This window comes from Bos taurus, chromosome 19 (genome assembly GCF_002263795.3).
Source record: "Bos taurus isolate L1 Dominette 01449 registration number 42190680 breed Hereford chromosome 19, ARS-UCD2.0, whole genome shotgun sequence".
NCBI lineage: Eukaryota > Metazoa > Chordata > Mammalia > Artiodactyla > Bovidae > Bos > Bos taurus.
Genome location: NC_037346.1, coordinates 17,532,228 through 17,555,182, shown reverse-complemented (window position 1 = coordinate 17,555,182; position 22,955 = coordinate 17,532,228). Strand labels below are relative to the sequence as shown.

The window sequence follows — 22,955 nt, the reverse complement described above, 5'->3', positions numbered from 1 at the left end:
TAGGCTGGATAGAGAAAGACAAATACTATATGACTGCCGTCACCAGTCCTTCTGGCACCGGGGATCGGTTTCGTGGAAGACAGTTTTGCCATGGACTGGGGATGGGCTGGAGGCGCTGGATGGTTTCAGGGTGAATCAAGAGCATTATGTTCACTGTGCACTTTATTTCTCTTCCCTGGTAGCTCAGCTGGCAAAGAATCCGCCTGCAATGCAAGAGACCCCAGTTCAATTCCAGGGTCAGGAAGCTCTGCTGGAGAAGGGACAGGCTGCCCACTCCAGGATTCTTGGGCCTCCCTGGTAGCTCAGCTGATAAAGAATCCACTTGCAATGTGGGAGACCTGGGTTTTACCCCTGGGTTGGGAAGATCCCCTGGAGAAGGGGAAGGCTACCCACTTTAGTATTCTGGCCTGGAGAATTCCATGGACTGTACAGTCCACGGGGTCGTAAAGAGTTGGACTTGACTGAGTGACTTTCACTTTATTTCTGTTATTACATCAACTCCATCTCAGATCATCAGGCATTAGATTAGAGGTTCGGGACCCCTGCTATTGATATCACTTATGTGTAGAATCTAAAAATGAAAAACTCAGAGAAACAGAGAGTAGAGTGGGGGTCACTAGGGGCTCAGGGGGAGGTGGGGAAAACGAAATGTTGGTCAGAGGGCACAAACTTCAGCTAGAAGATGAGTAAGTTCTTGGGGCCTGTTATACAGCATGGTGATTACAGCTAATACGGCATTACATAACTTGAAAGTTGCTAAGTGATCAGCTCTTCAGTGTTCTTACTACAAAAAAGAAATGGCAATTACGTGGTGTGATGGAGGTGTCATCTAACGCTATGGCGGTAAACATACTGCAATAGATCAATGTATCAAGTCAACACACCTTAGACTTACACAATGCTATGTGTCTGTTATATTTCAGTAAAGCTAGACCCGTCCCCCACATGTGTAACTACCACACCTACCAGAATAGCTAAAATTCAAAGGACTTTCAGCTTTGCAAATAAGATCTATACCATTTTTCTAGATTTCACGTATATGCGTTAATATATGATATTTGCTTTCCTCTTTCTGATTTCACTGTGTATTGCAGTTAAGGGAGAAAGGGCAGGGTGGGAAGAAGTAGATTGGGATTGACATATATACACGACTGATAATGTGTATAGAAGAGACAAGTAATGAGCACCTACTGTGTAGCACAGGGAACTCTCCTCAGTGCTCTGTGGTGACGTAAATGTGAGGGAAACCCAAAAAAGAGGGGATACGTGTATATGTACAGTGCATTCACTGTGCTGTATAGAAGAGACTAACACAACATTAAAAACCAACTATACACAAATTAAAAAATAAAAAAAGACTGTCAGGACCTAGTGTTGGAGAGAAAATGGAGCAACTGGAACTTTCACATGTTGGGGGTGGGGTAGGGTTGTAGACCAGTGTGACCACTTTGGAAAACTGGAATTATCTACTGAACAGCAATTTCATGCCTGGGTACTTGTCCAATGAAAAAGTATGCATCACTTGGGGCTGGTGCACTGGGATGACCCGGAGGGATGGTACGGGGAGGGAGGTGGGAGCGGGGTTCAGGATGGGGAACACGTGTACGCCCGTGGCGGATTCATGTTGATGTGTGGCAGAACCAATACAATATTGTAAAGTGTTCAGCCTCCAATTAAAATAAATAAATTTAAAATTAAAAAAAAACTATAAAAAAAGTATGCATCATACCAATACCAAAACACATGCATAACAATGATTCTAAAAATCTCAAATATCCATCAAGATGTGAACAGATAAACAATTTGTGGTGTATTTGACAAGGAAATACTACAAAGCGGTGACAATGAGCAAACTAGAATTACAGGAAACCACATAGATGTTCCCATGAACATAATGTTGAAAGAAACACAAAAAGGAATACACAATGTTTGATTTCACTTACATTAAGTTCAAAATGGGCAAAATTATGCCTCTGAAAAGGAAAGAAGAGATAGTGACTGGGAGGGGGCATATGGGTTTTTTTTTTTTTTTTTTTTGAGTCTTATATCTTGATTTTGGGAATGGTCCCAAAATTATACCAAAATGGTCCCAAAATTATCCAGCTATAAAGCTATGGTTTTTCTAGTAGTCAGGTACGGATGTGAGAGGTGTACCATAAAGAAGGCTGAGAGTCGAGGAATCGATGGTTTCAAACTGTGGAGCTTTGAGAAGACTCTTGACAATCCCTTGGACAGCATGGAGATCAAACCATTCAATCCTAAAGGAAATCAACCATGAATATTCATTGGAAGGACTGATGCTGAAGCTGAAGCTCCAATACTTTGGCCACCTGATGCAAAGAGACAACTCACTGGAAAAGACTCTGATGCTGGGAAAGATTGAGGGCAGGAGAAGAAGGGGGCAACAGAGGATGAGATGGTTGGTTATGGCCTATTTGAAGCACTGTTCTCCCACTGGCACTTTCCCACCAGGAAAACCTAATGACTTACCCTCAGTATTCAGCAGGTCCAAATGTGACTCGGGCCTTAAGGACAACAGTCAAAAATTGCAGGGAGAAGAGATCATTTATACCCTCAAATGAATTAGTCATTACTCATGCTATGCTAGGAGAAGTCAGGGAAGACTACGCATAGATTTGCAAATGCTTAACAAGGAGCTGAAGGACCAATTTGGATCGTGCAGAACTGGTTGCCATGGTGAGGCCTCATCAGAGACACTATTCAGTGTCACTGCAGAATGAAACTCTAATGGTTTGTTGGGTTGGCTAAGGATTCATACCTTAGCCTAGCACTGGCCCAGACTGGATGGCAAGAAAGGTAATTGTTAGATAGGGCACACACAAAGAGGGACTTTCCTGGTGGTTCAGTGGCTAAGACTTCATGCTTTCAATGCAGGGGAGCCCAGGTTCGATCCCTGGTCAGGGAACTAGATCTCTCGTCGAAACTAAGAATTTACAGGTTGCAACTAAAAATCCCACATGCCACAAGGAAAAGGTCCCACGTGCTGCAACTAAGACCTGGAGCAGCTAAATAAATAAACATTAAAAAAAAGAAGACACACAAAGAAAAGTAGAGATAGAGAGTGGCAGAAACTGACACCATCTAAGCATCATTTTGCTGGGCGGGACACAGGATAACATGGTCTCTCAGAGCTGCCTTAAAACCTGAATAGTGCCCTGGGTTCCTATGAGATTTCTTTCCCTTACTACCGTGCGTATCCTTTCTTTAAACACAAATCAAAATAGTACGGTATATGGTCATGTTGGGGCCTAGGGCAGGCCCCCAAATATGTATCAATGGCATATTGAGTATTTTGAATTAAAGTTACTTAAGAAGCAGCCAATGCAAAAAGGACACGTTGACCCTCCTCTCCGTTTCTCTAAAACCAGGAAATAAATCTCCCGTATGAAAGGTGCCCTCTTTGGACCCAGAGAAAGACATCAGTAGGACCAAAGACAGACAACTCAGGTCCGAGAAGCCTGTATAAATAAACCTTGCTCCTTCTTCACTAATTTACCTCCCAGGCTCACCCCTTGGCTTAAATTCCTCATAATCATGCCCGAACCTAGTTTCTTTGTCCTTCCAAATCCTCACAAATTTATTGTTTCTTTATACACAAAGATATTAAGTTACCCACTCTTAGACATTCTCTGCGCATCTTTTTACGATCTCCCATTAAAAAGCAGAGACATTACTTTGCTGACAAGGTCCATATAGCCAAAGCTATGATTTTTCCAGTAGTCATGTATGGATGTGAGAGTTGGACCATAAAGAAAGCTGAATGCTGAAGAATTGATGCTTTTGTACTGCTGTGTTGATGAAGACTCTTGAAAGTCCCTTGGACTGCAAGGAGATCAAACCAGTCAATCCTAAAGGAAATCAACCCTGAATATTCATTGGAAGGACTGATGCTGAAGCTGAAGCTCCAATACTTTGGCCACCTGATGAGAAGAACTGACTCATTAGAAAAGACCCTGATGCTGGGAAAGATTAAAGGCAGGAGGATAAGGGGACGACAGAGGATGAGATGGTTGGATGGCATCACTGACTCAAAGGACGTGAGTTTGAGTAAGCTCCAGGAGTTGGTGATGGACAGGGAAGCCTGGCATGCTGCTTCCATGGGGTCGCAAAGAGTTGGAAATGACTGAGCGACTGAACTGCCTGATGCCCATAAAACTAAGTTGGGTTTCCTCCTGTTAATCTGTCTTGTGTCAACTTTACTATTAGTCCAGCCACAGATACTCGAGAGGAACAGAGGGAATCTCTCTCCCCCTTCCCACAATCACAATCTGTTCCCCGGAGCCAGAAAATCTCACTGACACAGGACAGGCAGCTGGGCAAAAGCAGGAAGGAAGAGCAGAGAACGAGAGGAGCAAAGGGTGGGATCAGTAGTTAGGTTTTTATTGATTACCCTTATTTCTGAAAACTTTCCAACTTGATTCTGAAACACAGTGTTTCCAGAGTTCTTTTCCTTCCTGGAATAATTCATAACCTTATGGAACTGGAGAGAAATTAGAACTCATTTGGCACATTAGAAGAGAAAGGAGAAAGCGGAGGCCCAGAAAGAGCGGAGATTTCTTTTTCATTCCATTTCCTCTAGTCAATCTCTTTTCCCCACCATTTAAGCATGATGTTCTTGAATCATCTGCCCCTTCTCCCTCTAGACTGATAATTTCAGCCTCAAATTATACATGTGTCTGCTCCTAAATTTTTATCCTAAGTGCTGAATGCTATGCTGTTTTATACAATGTTAGACTCCAGTGATCGACGGCATGTTTACTTACAAGTGTCATCAGTGTCTGAAACTCAACTTGGTTAAGACTGAAATCTTTCTCCATCTCCTCTCAGCTTCTTCATCCCTGCCATGAGCATTATCATTTTTAAAGCTTCCTTGTCGTAAACTCTTTTTTAAAAGATTTTTTGATGTGGACTATTTTTTAAGGCTTATTGAAATTGTTTCAATATTGCGTCTGTTTTGTGTTTTTTGTTTGTTTGTTTTTTGGCCCCAAGGCATGTGGGATTTTTAGCTCCCCAATCAGGGATCAAACCTGCACCCCTTGCATTGGAAGCCGAAGTTTTAACCACTGGACTACCAGGGAAGCCTCCTTAAACTTTAAAATTTCAAAATATTTCATACAAAAAGGGTAAAGAATAAAATAATATTCACATCCTTATTATTCAGACTTAATATTTGGCTGTATTTGCTTCAGATTGAAGGACATCTTTACAGACGCGGCTGGAAGTCCCCAGCCCCATTCAATATGCTCCCTCCTGAGAGGTTTGATGCTTGGGTGGGGCTGATCCCCTGGAGGAGGGCATGGCAACCCACTCCAGTATTCTTGCCTGGAGAATCCCATGGACAGAGGAGCCTGGTGGGCTACAGTCCCTGGGGTCCCAAAGAGTCAGACACAACTGAAGCGACTTAGTATTATAGCACAAAGGCTGAGGAGCCTCAGGACTGATCCAGGAGGTGCAGGGAGCCAGGGAAGGGAGTGGGGAGGTGGCTCAGGGTGGGAGGGTGGCCAGTAGGGCCCATTATTAAGCAGCTACTATGGTGGGCAGCACAGCTTATTCCTATAGAAAAGCTCCTGCAAATAATGTAAAACACACTTCAGAATTATCATGGACAATGAATGGTGCGGCTTGGAGGATTTATATGCCCACACCCACTAGTCATGTAGGTGGCTAGGGGTGGGGATTATTTCCAGTCAAGGGTCCCAGCAGTCTGTGGGGACCTTTGAACAAAGATGCTGGATACTGGAAGTTAGGCTGGAATGTACAAAAGTGGAAAGGACATCAAAGGGATGTGGGTGACAGCGTCGGTGACAGTGTGTGTCCTGCCTACTGACCTCAATTTACCTTTATGTTTACCTAAACATTGTTACTTTAAAAAAATACATTATTGATAACATTGATGATGATGATGATGATGATGATGATGATGAAGAGGAACAGTGACTATAACTATACACCAGTCAACATGAAAAAGGCAGAAAATAACTTCAGTTCAAAGACCTGTTTAACTACTTACTGGATTTTTATCATGCACCTGATTGCTCTCTCTTTAGTAGAAAGTAAGAAAAAGAAATACACATTTTACTAGACTTTGACAAAATGTGACCTTCTCCCTCATCTTCCTTCATCTCCTTCTTCGAGACTATGGGGTTAATAGGCTTAAATGGTGATTGATATGAGATTATAGGTCTTTGCTAAGAAGACTACCTATGATCGAGAATGTCTTAGAACATCATTTCCTTCTAAGCTGAAATACATTAGCCTTTTTACTGAAAGAAAGCTGAGCACTGAAGAATTGATGCTTTTGAACTGTGGTGTTGGAGAAGACTCTTGAGAGTCCCTTGGACTGTACGGAGATCCAACCCGTCCATCCTAAAGGAAATCAGTCTGGAATATTCACTGGAAGGATTGATGCTGAAGCTGAAACTCTAATACTTTGGCCACCTGGTGTGAAGAACTGACTCACTGGAAAAGACCCTGATGCTGGGAAAGATTGAAGGCAGAAGGAGAAGGGGACGACAGAGGATGAGATGGTTGGATGGCATCACCAACTCGATGGACATGAGTTTCAGCAAGCTCTGGGAGTTGGTGATGGACAGGGAAGCCTGGCGTGCTGCAGTCCATGGGGTTGCAAAGAGTTGGCACATGACTGAGCGACTGAACTGAACCAAAAGGGAGAAAAGTGTGTATGTATGCATATGCAGTGGGGGGACCAGGTGATGCAGTCAAACTTCAACTCCATCGTCAGGCAATAAGCCTGCAGCAATGTTCTAAGTTATTTAGCAAAGCCAGGAACAGCTTGCCTTCCTTGAACCTCACAACCAACAGGACTCCTAATTTAACAAAATAAAAAACTGTAAAACAATATGTTTCCTATTTCCTTTTGCAGAGGCCAAAAGGATTTAAAACAATCTTTAAATAATATTCCTCCTAGATCTCATGATTGGACAAACACAGACCTCTCTCTCTAAGAACTAACAGATAGAAAAATCACCTGAGACATGGAAAGATCCAGCAGTCCAGGGGGATCTTTTTCAAGAATCAGAACAGTTACTTGTTAAGCAGATCCCATAGAGCAGAATAAAAATTTTTTTAAAGTTTCATATTGAGATTCAGGGGCTTCCCAGGAAGTGCAAGTGGTAAAGAATCTGCCTGCCGATGCAAGAGATGCAAGAGACGTGGGTTCCAGCCCTGGGTTGGGAAGATCCCCTGGAGAAGGAAATGGCAACTCACTCCAGTATTCTTGCCAGCAAAATCCCAGGGATAGAGGAGTCTCGTGGGCTACAGTCCATGCAGTCATAAAAAGTCAGACATGACTGCATGTGTAAAAGAGAGGTAATGGTTTCATAAAGTTGTTCTCTACTATTTCTTTACCTGATTCCACTTCCACATAAAAACAAGCCTTATGATAAATCAATAAGGAAATACATTTTGTGTCACCGTAGTTAAGCTCTGAGTAGGATAAAGAAAGGTCACATACAATGCAGAGTCCTACACTTTCAAACAAAATGTGCCTTTGTTATTCTATTTGAAGCTTTGGATACTCCATACAGGAAATTGTTCTTCTGCATAAAATAGGAGACGGGCTGAACATTTCAGGAATTCATGGGCTCTCTAAAGCCCCAAAGGTTCTTGTGATCTGTTGACACCCTAGGGGTCCATGAGAACCAGGTTAAGAATCCTTTGTTTAGAGTGAAGCAGAGAACACTTACGTTGTATAGAGGGATAGTCTTCATCACCTTGTACTGCTTAGTGGGATCCATTTTATACAGGTGACGGTCAGTGACAAAAATTGCTCGATCTTCCACCTTACTAAATCGATTCACCTGTAAGAAAAAAAAAAAAAGTAAACCATAATATCTCATCAAGAATGAAATCAAACGATCTGCCAGGAAAACATCTAGGGGCCGGTACAAGACCTTCTAGAACTAACACCCCCAAAAGATGTCCTTTTCATTATAGGGGACTGGAATGCAAAAGTAGGAAGTCGAGAGATACCTGGAATAACAGGGAAATTTGGCCTTGGAGTACAAAACGAAGCAGGGCAAAGGCTAACAGAGTTTTGCCAAGGGACTGCACTGGTCATAGCAAACACCCTCTTTCAACAACACAAGAGAAGACTCTACACATGGACATCACCAGGTGGTCAATACTGAAATCAGATTGATTATATTCTTTGCAACCAAAGATAGAGAAGCTCTATACAGTCAGCAAAAATAAGACTGGGAGCTGACTATGGCTCAGATCATGAACTCCTTATTGTCAAATTCAGACTTAAATTGAAGAAAGTAGGGAAAACCACCTGGAGAAGGCAATGGCACCCCACTCCAGTACTCTTGCCTGGAAAATCCCATGGACGGAGGAGCCTGGTAGGCTGCAGTCCATGAGGTTGCTAAGAGTTGGACATGACTGAGCGACTTCACTTTCACTTTTCACTTTCATGCACTGGAGAGGGAAATGGCAACCCACTCCACTGCTCTTGCCTAGAGAATCCCAGGGACGGGGGAGCCTGGTAGGAGGCCGTCTATGGAGTCGAACAGAGTCAGACACGACTGAAGCGACTTAGCAGCAGCAGCAGCAGGGAAAACCACCATACCATTCAGGTATGACCTAAATCAAATCTCTTACAATTATACAGTGGAAGTGACAAATAGATTCAAGGGATTAGATCTGATAAGAGTGTCTGATGAACTATGGATGGAGGTTTGTGACATTGTATGAGGCAGTGATCAAGACCATCAGCAAAAAAAAAAAGAAATGCAAAAAGGCAGAATGGTTGTCTGAGGAGGCCTTACAATTAGCTGAGAAAAGAAGAGAAGCTGAAGGCAAAGAAAAGGAAAGGTATACCCATTGGAATGCAGAGTTCCAAAGAATAGCAAGGAGAGATAAGAAAGCCTTCCTCAGTGATCAATGCAAAGAAAGAGACGAAAACAAAAGAATGGGAAAGACTAGAGATCCCTTCAAGAAAATTAGAGATACCAAGGGAACATTTCATGCAAAGATGGGCACAATAAAGGGCAGAAATGGTATGGACCTAACAGAAGCAGAAGATATTAAGAAGAGGTGGCAAGAATACACAGAAGAACTGTACAAAAAAGAGCTTCACGACTCAGATAATCATGATGGTGTGATCACTCACCTAGAGCCAGACATCCTGGAATGTGAAGTCAAGTGGGCTTTAGGAAGTGTCACTATGAACAAAGCTAGTGGAGGTGATAGAATTCCAGTCAAGCTATTTCAAATCCTAAAAGATGATGCTATGAAAGTGCTGCATTCAATATGCCAGCAAATTTGGAAAACTCAGCCACGGCCACAGGACTAGAAAAGGTCAGTTTTCATTCCAATCCCAAAGAAAGGCAATGCCAAAGAATGTTCAAACTACCACACAATTGCATTCATCTCACACGCTAGCAAAGTAATGCTCAAAATTTGCCAAGCCAGGCTTCAATAGTATGTGAACTGTGAACTTACAGATGTTTAAGCTGGATTTAGAAAAGGCAGAGGAACCAGAGATCAAATTGCCAACATCTGTTGGATCATCAAAAAAGCAAAAGAGTTCCAGAAAAACATCTACTTCTGCTTTACTGACTATGTCAAAGCCTTTGACTGTGTGGGTCACAATAAACTGTGGAAAATTCTTTAAGAGATGGGAATACCAGACCACCTGATCTGCCTCCTGAGAAATTTGTATGCAGGTCAACAAGGAACAGTTAGAATTGGACATGGAACAGCAGACTAGTTCCAAATCAGGAAAGGAGTATGTCAAGGCTGTATATTGTCACCCTGCTTATTTAGCATATATGCAGAGTACATCATGTGAAATGCCAGGCTGGATGGATCACAAGCTGGAATCAAGATTGCTGGGAGAAATACCAATAACCTCAGATATGCAGATGACACCACCCTTACGGCAGAAAGCAAAGAACTAAAGAGCCTCTTGATGAAAGTGAAAGGGGAGAGTGAAAAAGTTGGCTTAAAACTCAACATTCATAAAACTAACATCATGGTATCTGGTCCTATAACTTCATGGCAAATAGATAGTGGTCCCATCACTTCCATGGCATCTCATGGAAACAGTGGAAACAGTGGCAGACTTTATTTTTCTGGGCTCCAAAATCATTGCAGATGGTGACTGCAGTCATGAAATTAAAAGACACTTGCTCCTTGGAAGGAAAACGATGATCAACCTAGACAGCATATTAAAAAACAGAGACGTTATCTTGCCAACAAAGGTCCATCTAGTCAAAGCTATGGATCTTCCAGTGGTCATGTATGGATGTGAGAGTTGGACTAAAAAGAAAGCTGAGTGCCGAAGAATTGATGCTTTTTTTTTTTTTTTAAATTAGATTTTATTTTATTTTTAAACTCCACATAATCGTATCAGTTCTGCCAAACATCAAAACGAATCCACCACAGGTATACATGTGTTCCCCATCCTGAACCCTCCTCCCTCCTCCCTCCCCATACCATCCCTCTGGGTCGTCCCAGTGCACTAGCCCCAAGCATCCAGTATCGTGCATCGAACCTGGACTGGCAACTCGTTTCTTACATGATATTTTACATGTTACAATGTCATTCTCCCAAATCTTCCCACCCTCTCCCTCTCCCACAGAGTCCATAAGACTGTTCTATACATCAGTGTCTCTTTTGCTGTCTCGTACACCGGGTTATTGTTACCATCTTTCTAAATTCCATATATATGCGTTAGGATACTGTATTTATGTTTTTCCTTCTGGCTTACTTCACTCTGTATAATAGGCTCCAGTTTCATCCACCTCATTAGAACTGATTCAAATGTATTCTTTTTAATGGCTGAGTAATACTCCATTGTGTATATGTACCACAGCTTTCTTATCCATTCATCTGCTGATGGACATCTAGGTTGCTTCCATGTCCTGGTTATTATAAACAGTGCTGCGATGAACATTGGGGTACACGTGTCTCTTTCCCTTCTGGTTTCCTCAGTGTGTATGCCCAGCAGTGGGGTTGCTGGATCATAAGGCAGTTCTATTTCCAGTTTTTTAAGGAATCTCCACACTGTTCTCCATAGTGGCTGTACTAGTTTGCATTCCCACCAACAGTGTAAGAGGGTTCCCTTTTCTCCACACCCTCTCCAGCATTTATTATTTGTAGACTTTTGGATCGCAGCCATTCTGACTGGTGTGAAATGGTACCTCATAGTGGTTTGATTTGCATTTCTCTGATAATGAGTGATGTTGAGCATCTTTTCATGTGTTTGTTAGCCATCTGTATGTCTTTTTTGGAGAAATGTCTATTTAGTTCTTTGGCCCATTTTTTGATTGGGTCGTTTATTTTTCTGGAGTTGAGCTGTAGGAGTTGCTTGTATATTTTTGAGATTAGTTGTTTGTCGGTTGCTTCATTTGCTATTATTTTCTCCCATTCTGAAGGCTGTCTTTTCACCTTGCTAATAGTTTCCTTTGATGTGCAGAAGCTTTTAAGGTTAATTAGGTCCCATTTGTTTATTTTTGTTTTTATTTCCAATATTCTGGGAGGTGGGTCATAGAGGATCCTGCTGTGATGTATGTCGGAGAGTGTTTTGCCTATGTTCTCCTCTAGGAGTTTTATAGTTTCTGGTCTTACGTTTAGATCTTTAATCCATTTTGAGTTTATTTTTGTGTATGGTGTTAGAAAGTGGTCCAGTTTCATTCTTTTACAAGTGGTTGACCAGATTTCCCAGCACCACTTGTTAAAGAGATTGTCTTTAATCCATTGTATATTCTTGCCTCCTTTGTCGAAGATAAGGTGTCCATATGTGCGTGGATTTATCTCTGGGCTTTCTATTTTATTCCATTGATCAATATTTCTGTCTTTGTGCCAGTACCATACTGTCTTGATAACTGTGGCTTTGTAGTAGAGCCTGAAGTCAGGTAGGTTGATTCCTCCAGTTCCATTCTTCTTTCTCAAGATCGCTTTGGCTATTCGAGGTTTTTTGTATTTCCATACAAATTGTGAAATTATTTGTTCTAGCTCTGTGAAGAATACTGTTGGTAGCTTGATAGGGATTGCGTTGAATCTATAAATTGCTTTGGGTAGTATACTCATTTTCACTATATTGATTCTTCCAATCCATGAACATGGTATATTTCTCCATCTATTAGTGTCCTCTTTGATTTCTTTCACCAGTGTTTTATAGTTTTCTATATATAGGTCTTTAGTTTCTTTAGGTAGATATATTCCTAAGTATTTTATTCTTTCTGTTGCAATGGTGAATGGAATTGTTTCCTTAATTTCTCTTTCTGTTTTCTCATTATTAGTGTATAGGAATGCAAGGGATTTCTGTGTGTTGATTTTATATCCTGCAACTTTACTGTAGTCATTGATTATTTCTAGTAATTTTCTGGTGGACTCTTTAGGGTTTTCTATGTAGAGGATCATGTCATCTGCAAATAGTGAGAGTTTTACTTCTTCTTTTCCAATTTGGATTCCTTTTATTTCTTTTTCTGCTCTGATTGCTGTGGCCAAAACTTCCAAAACTATGTTGAATAGTAATGGTGAAAGTGGGCACCCTTGTCTTGTTCCTGACTTTAGAGGAAATGCTTTCAATTTTTCACCATTGAGGATAATGTTTGCAGTGGGTTTGTCATATATAGCTTTTATTATGTTGAGGTATGTTCCTTCTATTCCTGCTTTCTGGAGAGTTTTTATCATAAATGGATGTTGAATTTTGTCAAAGGCTTTCTCTGCATCTATTGAGATAATCATATGGTTTTTATTTTTCAATTTGTTAATGTGGTGTATTACATTGATTGATTTGCGGATATTGAAGAATCCTTGCATCCCTGGGATAAAGCCCACTTGATCATGGTGTATGATCTTTTTAATGTGTTGTTGGATTCTGATTGCTAGAATTTTGTTAAGGATTTTTGCATCTATGTTCATCAGTGATATTGGCCTGTAGTTTTCTTTTTTTGTGGGATCTTTGTCAGGTTTTGGTATTAGGGTGATGGTGGCCTCATAGAATGAGTTTGGAAGTTTACCTTCCTCTGCAATTTTCTGGAAGAGTTTGAGCAGGATAGGTGTTAGCTCTTCTCTAAATTTTTGGTAGAATTCAGCTGTGAAGCCGTCTGGACCGGGGCTTTTGTTTGCTGGAAGATTTTTGATTACAGTTTCAATTTCCATGCTTGTGATGGGTCTGTTAAGATTTTCTATTTCTTCCTGGTCCAGTTTTGGAAAGTTGTACTTTTCTAAGAATTTGTCCATTTCTTCCACGTTGTCCATTTTATTGGCATATAATTGTTGATAGTACTCTCTTATGATCCTTTGTATTTCTGTGTTGTCTGTTGTGATCTCTCCATTTTCGTTTCTAATTTTGTTGATTTGATTTTTCTCCCTTTGTTTCTTGATGAGTCTGGCTAATGGTTTGTCAATTTTATTTATCCTTTCAAAGAACCAGCTTTTGGTTTTGTTGATTTTTGCTATGGTCTCTTTTGTTTCTTTTGCATTTATTTCTGCTCTAATTTTTAAGATTTCTTTCCTTCTACGAATTGATGCTTTTGAACTGTGGTGTTGGAGAAGACTCTTGAGAGTTGCTTGGACTGCAAGGAGATCCAACCAGTCCATCCTAAAGGAAATCAGTCCTGAATACTCATTGGAAGGACTGATGCTGAAGCTGAACCTCCAACACTTTGGCCACCTGATGCGAAGAACTGACTCATTAGAAAAGACCCTGATGCGGGGAAGGATTGAAGGCGGGAGGAGAAGGGGACGATGAGATGGTTGGATGGCATCACTGACTTGATGGACATGAGATTGAGCAAGCTCCAGGAGCTGGCAATGGACAGGGAAGCCTGGCGTGCTGCAGTCCATGGGGTGGCAAAGAGTTGGACACAACTGAGCAACTGAACTTATTCTGGTGGTGGAGCCAAATTCTATAATAGATGTTATCCAGCTATGACCACTCTACTGGATGCAAAAGAGATGGAAAAGGAGTAGGTGCTTCCAGATTTGTGGACTTTTACAATGTAAAGGTCACAGTTTTACAATTTATCAGGGAAAACAAGAAAAACGCATAAGAACAAAAAACATGTAACCCAGACAGTACAACAGAAGTGAATAGGCAACCCACAGGAGAAAATTTTTGCAAATCATATATCTGAAAAAAAAACTCTTATTTAATGAATACATTAAGAATATATGTTGTACCTAGAGTACATAACTCAATAATGAAAAGACCAAAAAAATTTTTTTAAATGGGTAAAGAATTTGAGGAGACATTTCTCCGGAGAAGATATACATGTGGCTGTAGAAAAACATGAAAAGGTGCTTGAGATCACTGGCCATCAGAAAAACACACATCAGAACCACAGTGAGATATACCACCTCACGCCCACTAGGATGGCAATAATATAAAAGACGGACAGTAACAAATGCTGGCCTGGGTGTGGAGAAAGTGGATCCGTCATTACTACTAGTGGGGGTCTAAGATGATACAGTCCCTTTGGAAAACAGCCTGGCAGCTCCTGAAACAGTTAAACACAGAATGCCCACCTGGCTCACAAAGTCCCCTGTTAAGATATACCCAAGGGAACTGAAAACACATCCACGGAAACACTTGTGCCTGAATGTTAACAGCTGCCTTAATCATAACGGCTGCAAAGTAGAAACAGCCCAATGTCCATTAACCGAGGAACGAATAAATAAAATGTGATCTATCCGTACAATGGAATATAATTGGCAATAAAAAGAATGACGTCTTGATACCTGCTACACCATGAAAGAACCCCGACAGCATGCCAAGAAGCCAGTCACAAAGGACCGTGTGTTTACAATTCCATTCATATGAAAAGTCCAGAATAAGCAAGTCTATACAAACAGAGCATAGATTAGTGGCTTCCCTGGGCTGGGGGAAAGGGGAGGTTTCGGCATGGGGGGACAGCTAAGGGGTGTGGGGTTTCTTTACAGGTTAATGAAAATGTCGACAACTGGTTTTAGTGAGGGGTATTCAACCCTATTCTAAATTCATGCACTTTAAAATGGTGAAAGATATGTTATGTGAATCATATCTCAATGAAAAGTGAAAGTGTTAGTCACTCAGTCGTATCTGTAATTAAGATGAAAACAGACTCTATGTGGTAAAATAATAACTACTCTTGGTAGCAATGATTTACTTCATGTCGCAACATTTTTTTTTGCCATAAAGGAAAACCAGCACCTGTCAGCCTACTTGAAGCAAGGTGCTTGCAGAGTTTCTGCATAGTTTTTCCAAGCTGTTTTGCACAACCTCCTGCGATGCTTTGTGAGAGACAGGGTTCCAAGTCAAACTGGTTTGAGGAACTGCAAACCACAGCCTCCCCTGGGGTGTTCAGAGCCCACCGATACATCAAGTTTCATACAATTCTGCATTATAAGAGCATGTTTAACCCATCATTCCTGGTGGTTCAGATGGTAAAGAATGTGAGAGACCCGGGTTCGATCCCTGGATTAGGAAGATCCTCTGGAGTAGGAAACGACAACCTGCTCCAGTATTCTTGCCTGGGAAATTTCATGGACAGAAGAGCCCGGTGGGCTACAGTCCATGGGGTTGCAAACAGTCAGATGTGACTGAGCGACTAACACTTGCACACTTTTTTCCTGAATACACTTACTTGTAGAATTCTTTAAAAAAAAAATCATATTTAAGGGAACACTGGTTTGTGAAAACCCTCTTGGAGAACACTAGTCATTTGTATCCATCTTAGGATATGGAAAACAACCTCTAACATGGAATTTGAATAGCAAGTAAAAGTCGGGCTCCTCATCTTTTGTGAGATCACACGGGGAAACAGATTAAGTGTGCTGCAAACGAATATGGAAAAAAACAACTTGTTGCATCACTTCTCAAGGTCACGCAAGATTTGAAAAACAGTAGGCCATAGTGCTCAAGTGCAGACTCTAGCTCTTCAGATGATATGTCCATGAGTCAATCTGGAAACCAACAGACAAAACCCTCAAAGCAACAATTCCACTGAAGCACTGTTTAGAAATATTACATTCTTTTTATGCAGAAATGTAATTTCTAAGGAGCACAGGTCATAAGTCTTTACCTTGAGCTTTAGCAGCTCAAATCATCCTTAATGCATAAATCAAGTGAGTGGGAAGGACATTAATGTAACCAAGGAAAAGCTTTGAGTTGCATAACTTAGCTGAATCAAAACAAATCAAAGACAAATGTTTTCGAAACAAATGTGAATTTATAAATTCAGATTTAAAGTAATTCTAACATAGGAAGGGACATAATTTTTCTTCCTCTTAAATCATAAAGTAATAGAAAAACTTGATCACAGATTCAGTGTTAGATAGGCTCTTATCTGATTTCTTCTATTACCCAAGCTAAAATCCTCAACCAGAGAAAAATCTCTAGTTATCTTGCTCTTGCCTGAACACTTCTAGGGATCTGTCTGTAGGTTTTGTCAGCTCCACAGGGGCCAGATATAAAGTTTCCCTGGAGTCAGACCAGGAGAAAACACATTATGGGTGAGAGTACAACCAGTCCATCCTAAAGGAGATCAGCCCTGGGTGTTCACTGGAGGGACTGATGCTGAAGCTGAAACTCCAGTACTTTGGCCACCTCATGGGAAGAGTTGACTCATTGGAAAAGACTCTGATGCTGGGAGGGATTGGGGGCAGGAGGAGAAGGGGACGACAGAGGATGAGATGGCTGGATGGCATCACCGACTTGATGGACATGAGTTTGAGTGAACTCCGGGAGTTGGTGATGGACAGGGAGGCCTGGCGTGCTGCAGTTCATGGGGTCGCAAAGAGTCGGACATGACTGAGCAACTGAACTGAACTGAACTATTTGCACAGGTCTCCCACCTTAAAGGACATTTTATAGCTGTGTGTGTGCTAAGCCGCTTCAGTCACATCCTACTCTTTGTGACCCTATGGACTGTGGCCTGCCAGGCTCCTCTGTCCATGGGGATTCTCCAGGCAAGAAAGAATACTGGAGAGGGTTGTTATGCCCTTCAGGGGAATCTTCCTGACCCAGGGATCAAATGCATGTCTCTAATGTTTCCTGCATTAAGCAGGTAGGTGCTTTACCACTAGCACCGCCTGGGAAGCCCTTTTATGGCTGTAGCTATGGAAAGTGGTTGTTTCAGAAAGAACCAAAACATAAAGGAGGACTTGACTAAAATCATATCAAGTTTACCTACATATGTCCTGGACGACTGGAAAGTTGCTAAAGATGACATTATGTAAGCTATGATGTGAAGAAACACAGTGTATTATTTTGCATTGCACTTAGAAATACAGAAGCATGACTAAAACATTTTCCGTTTGTTTTTCTGCAGTAGGACCTAGGGAGACACATGTTGTCAGACATCAAATTGTCATCACTAGAAAGATAGAATTAGGGATGCCAGGTTTTTCTAAGCAGATGATGTAATTCTCAAAACCATCCGGCTCTCTCTGATCAGTTGTCCTGATGACTAATTTGACCGTGATACTAGAAAGGAAGTATCCTAGATAGTGGATATGAGAATTCACTAAAATGGTACATTCCTTTGTCAAATTAAAAAAACTGGCATCATGGCTTATACTGTTTTGTGTGGGTGTGCGAATCTGGTTAGCAAAAGTCACTTCTTGGTTGTCTCATGAACTCTAGGTATACTGATCAAATAGAATTTCTGGATCTAGAGTTCAGAATTCGACTCTACACTTTGGTAACCAAGATACTACCAGCAAGCTTTCCATGGTGACATTTCATTCGACGTTTAAAACAGGCTGCTCTCTAGTTTGTTAAAAAGTCTGTATAATATTGAGTTGATCTCTTCTTCCACAGAATATCTGAATGCTAACATCCATTATGTAAGAACACATACACTACCCACTCCTCTCAGCGCCTGGTAATGACAGTTCCACTTGCTATTTCTATTAATTTGACTGTTCCAGATATTTCATGGAAGTGGAGTCAAACAATACTTGTCCTTTTGTGTCTTATCAAATATCTTCAAGGTGCATCACCCTGCAGCATGCATTTCATCCCGTCATGGCTGAATAGTATTCCATTGGATGGATATGTGTATTCTTTATTCAAATATCTGTTGATGAACATTTGGGCTGTTTCTACCTTTAACTACTGTGAAGAATGCTGCTATGAACACTGAAGTACAGTCAATGATCTTTTAAAGAGATTTAACTGATAGGAAAAAGATAATATATTTACCCATGTAGCTACCACTTTTCCTGTTCTTCATTCTTAGGGGTATGTCCACGTTTCCTCCTGCCTGGAAATATTCACTCCCTAATTAGACTTTATAGCCTAACCCTAATATTGTAGTCACTTCAGTCATTCCGTCAGTGCTTCACCATATAAGCAGGTAGAGCCTGTGGATGATGTAGCCAGTCATGGACCTCTTGTTCCGTCTGGCTGTGGTCATAGCTAAGTCAGTTTCACCTGAATCAGTCTTTTCTTTCAGGGAGGTCTGTTTCCAGCCTGCCTTACCTTACGGACGTGACAGGAGAAGAGGACGTTCATGTATTTGTCCTTCCGTTTTAGTTCATTCGCAACGGGCACGAATGTGCCTGAGGTCTGAGGTGTATCTGGTTTCTGAAAGAGACAGGAAATGTGGTAAAAGGTGTGTGCTTAACATTTTAGATGAAAACATCATCTGTTACTGCTTTATACCTCTGCTCATGTATTTTCACACAGGTCCTTTTCACCTCCCCACCCCAGATGATAAGCTACTAAAGGGTTATTCTAACACCAAAGATCCTAGAATATTTTAAAAATCAAGAATGGGAGAGAGGATGAAATACAGCGCTGGGAATAACTGATACAAAGGTGGGTAATTAAAAATAGTTGCTGAATTATGCAAGAGAAGGTTTAAATGATCAAAGCCAGGTTATTGAATGTACCTAATTCATATGGATAGAAGGCAGAGAACACTCTCTCTCTTTCTGGTTTAATATTTATTTATTTGGCTGCATCAGCTTTTAGTTGTGGCTCACAGGCTCTCGAGCACGGTCTCAATTATTGTGGCTCAGGGCTTAGTTGCCCTGAGGATGTGGGATCTTACTTCCCCAACCAAGGATCAAACCAGTGTCCCCTGCATTGCAAGGGAGATTCTCTACCACCGGCCCACCAGGGAAGTCCTGATAACTCTCTTTAAAGTGAGGGACATACCCATGTGGTACACTTAGAAGCAGTACAGTCTTTTAGTTTAGTATCTCCCGTAAGATTTAGCTTCTGAAGGTGTCTTAGTCTTTCTATAAATTCCTGGAGAAAACGTCTTCTCTTTCTTTGTTAAAGGAGCGGAAGTAGATTGCACTTGGTTCTCTTGGACTTACCGAAGCAAGATAGTTGCCCTCCCAGGCTCTCTGGAGCCCAAGGTCAGCCCTTTGACCCTTCAACATTTCCACGGCTGCAACCTTTGCTCTCACTTGAGGCAAGTCTGAAGCAGGTATGGTCTTGATAAGTTGGGATGCTCTCCATCTATAAGTAAACAAACAAAATGTTTTAAGACTTTAAAAATACCATCCTATTCATTCTCAAAAATAACTGAAGCTGCCTTTAAGTAGAATTAAATTACTTCCACATCACCCTGAAAAAAAAAAAAACCTTCCAAAATATACATAGAACGTGTTAAACGACGTAACAGTTTTATGTGGAGAGAGATTTTTGTAAAACTTCCTTTGCTGTTTGCATGTTTTGGAAGCAACCAGAACTTAGGGATACATGGACTCTCTTAATATCTATAGTTAGGGCATAAGAACTCTGGCTTCATCATTCATTCACTCATCAAATGTTTTCTAGGCACTTACTAAACTTCAGATGCTGTTCTAGGGAGCAGAGGCACAGCTGTAAACAGACAGACCCTTTCTGCTAGGTGCTGATGTTCTAGAAAGCAGAGTTTAGTGTTAGTTGCTCAGTTATGTCTGACTCTTTGTGAGCCCATGGATTGTAGCCCACCAGAATCCACTGTCCATGGGGTTCTCCAGGCAAGAATACTAGAGAGGGTTACCATGCCTTCCTCCAGGGGATCTTCCCAACCTAGGGATTGAGCCCATATCTCATATGTCTCCTGTATCAGCAGGCAGGTTCTTGACCACAGAGCCACCAGGGAAGCCCCAGAAAGCAGAGGCAGATGAGAAATAAGCGAGTGAGTAGACACCCAGTGTGGATGATGGAATTAGGGCTATGAAAGAAAACACGACAAGGAACCGGGGAGAGGAGTGCGACAGAGGGAAGGAGCAGAGAGCAGGCGTCAGACGCTGAGGCTGGTCTGGAGGCACCCTGACAAGGACAGAGGAGCAGGAAGTGGCAGGGCCCGCTGTATGGATGCTTGGGCAAGAGTGTTTAGGACGAGAAAACAGTGAGCGCCAAGATTCTAACGTGTGAGCTGGCTTGGTGTCTGAGGGGACAGCAAGGAGTCCTGTGAGCCGGAGCAGGAACCTGCGGGAGGGGGACCGAAGAGGGCGTGTCGGGGAGAGAGCTGGGGCCAGAACCCACAGTGCCATGGAGGCCATGTGTTGGGTCAGTCTGTCCCCTCTTCACTGCCCACCGTGGCCCAGGACCGGGTCCACCGCGGACTGACCCCAGGGGCCTGTGGCAAAGAGCTGTGCTGGGGAATTCAGACCTGACCCACCCAACCTGGGGGGTAGGCGGGCGGGGTGGGGGATGAGCACACACTTCTCCTCCTGATCAAGCAAACCTCCATCTCCTAAATACATGCAGCGGACAACAGCTGCTGCTGGCAAGCTCAGCAGCCTTGACCCCAGGAAGAAGCTGGGTGTGAGGAAGGCACCCGGCCTTCCCAGGATGAAAAAGAACTGCTGTGAGGAATGAGAAGGTGGCTGAAGCTAGAAGCACAGAGATGTTATAAGAAAACAAGGCCCCGCGATTCAGAGCAAAATCCTTGAACACACTTCTCTCAGGATTCTACAGATCAAAAGTGCAAGGATCAGTTAAATACCATGCAGCAATGAGACCAGGGGTTGGTAAACCACAGCCCGTGCCAAATCTCACCCATGGAGCTAAGAATAGTTTTTACGTGTTCAACAAAACAAAACTATGTGACAAAGACCATGTGGAGCCCATAAGCCCTAAAATATTTACTATCTGGCCCTTTACAGGAAAAGAGTGCCTTTGAACCAGATTAATCCAACTGGCAAGACTGTGTGTGTGTGTGTGTGTGTGTGTGTGTGTACAATCAACACACAGAGCAGATGTATTATTTTCAAAATGCTCGTTGACTGTAAGTCTTAAGAAGGCTGGGGACGGTCTTTCACAGCTTTCTTATTTATCACTGTATCCACACGAAACCTAGGTCAGTGGCTCTGACACAGCAGGTGCTCAGTAAATATTTGCTGAGTAAATCAACTGAATTTTACACAAAATAATCAATTCTAGGCCATACATAAAACCTCCAAGCCTTAAAAAAGAAGACTGTACAGTCTACACTGCAACATTATCAAAATCAATAATTCTTTGCAGCTGCTAAAATTATAACATAGATCTTTATTTACTGTGATGGACAGGTCTCCAAGACTTATTTTTAAGTAAAGTCATACAGCCACACATAGATTCCTGCTTATAAAGAAAGCTGAGCACAGAAGAATTGATGCTTTTGAACTGTGGTGTTGGAGAAGACTCTTGAGAGTCTCTTGGACTGCAAGGAGATCCAACCAGTCCATCCTAAAAGAAATCAGTCCTGAATATTCATTGGAAGGGCTGATGCTGAAGCTGAAACTCCTATACTTTGGCCACCTGATATGAAGAGCTGACTCATTTGAAAAGACCCTGATGCTGGGAAAGACTGAAGGCAGGAGGAGAAGGGGACGACAGAGGATGAGATGGTTGGATGGCATCACCGACTCAATGGACATGAATTTGAGTAAACTCCGGGAGTTGGTGATGGACAGGGAGGCCTGGCGTGCTGCAGTCCACGGGGTCGCAAAGAGTCGGACAAGACTGAGCAACTGAACTGAACTGTGGAAATAAAGAGAGGGAAAGAAACCCAGATAGTATGAGCAAACAGTTCCACAGTACTTACTATGTGCAGGCACTATCTGAAATGCTTTATATCTATTTACTCATAATCCTTTCAGAACCCTATGAATGGGTGCTATGATAACGGCCCTTTTCCAGAGAAGAAAACAGAGGCACAGAGAGGTTAATTCATTTGTCCAAGGTTACACAGCTGGTCAGTGGCAGCTAGATTCCAGTGTTCACGTTCTTAACCACTATATCATACTTCTCTTATATGGGCATTATATGCTTGTAAATGTATAGACAAAGATTTAGAAGGGTACAAACTAATTGTTAATAAGCGCTTATCTTAGGGGAAAGAAAGAAAAGACAAGAGACAGTGTGGAGGATTTCAACTTTATATCCTATAAAATTCTATATTATGTCCCTTAAAAAATGACATGTATTCAGGTATTGCTTCCTTACTTTTTAGATTATGTAAAAAGTGCAGGTGACAGATGATATAATTCATGGAAAAAATGAATCTGCACACTAAGAAGGCTCTGCCGAGCTTTACAGCTGACAGTTATGGGTCACACTGGACAGTGGAGGGTTGAGGTTCTTTTGCGTTCATTAATTTTCTCCTGTCCTATTTTTTTCTTTGTATGAGCAAACCTTTTTTTTTTTTTGAAAGCAAATGAGATACATATCAAAGAGCTTTCCTCCCTTTTTAAAAAAAAAAAAATCTTTTTTTTTTTTTAATCTTTTGATATTTGCCACCAGTTTACATTCAACACATCAATCAGTTCATGGTGTACTTGGTAGAATACCATGATGCCAAATGACCATATTTGAGAACCATTAGCTTAGAGGAGCCTGGCATGCTATAGTCCATAGGGTTGCAAAGAGTCAGACATGACTGAAGCGATTTAGCACAGTTTAGTTTATAGGGCTTCCCCAGAGGCTCAGAGGATGAGCTGGTTGGATAGCATCACTGACTCAATGGACACGAGTCTGAGGAAACTCTGGA

At 41.8% G+C, this 22,955-nt stretch overlaps 1 protein-coding gene across 1 annotated transcript in view; it reads right to left on the bottom strand.

Annotated features, from left to right (window-relative positions):
* Positions 1–22,955, bottom strand: part of MYO1D (myosin ID) — a 360,182-nt gene that overhangs the window by 135,823 nt on the left and 201,404 nt on the right. The window contains 3 exon segments of the mRNA NM_001075838.2: positions 7,728–7,841; positions 18,461–18,565; positions 19,306–19,450. Of these exon segments, the coding sequence (NP_001069306.1) occupies positions 7,728–7,841; positions 18,461–18,565; positions 19,306–19,450 (364 nt within the window).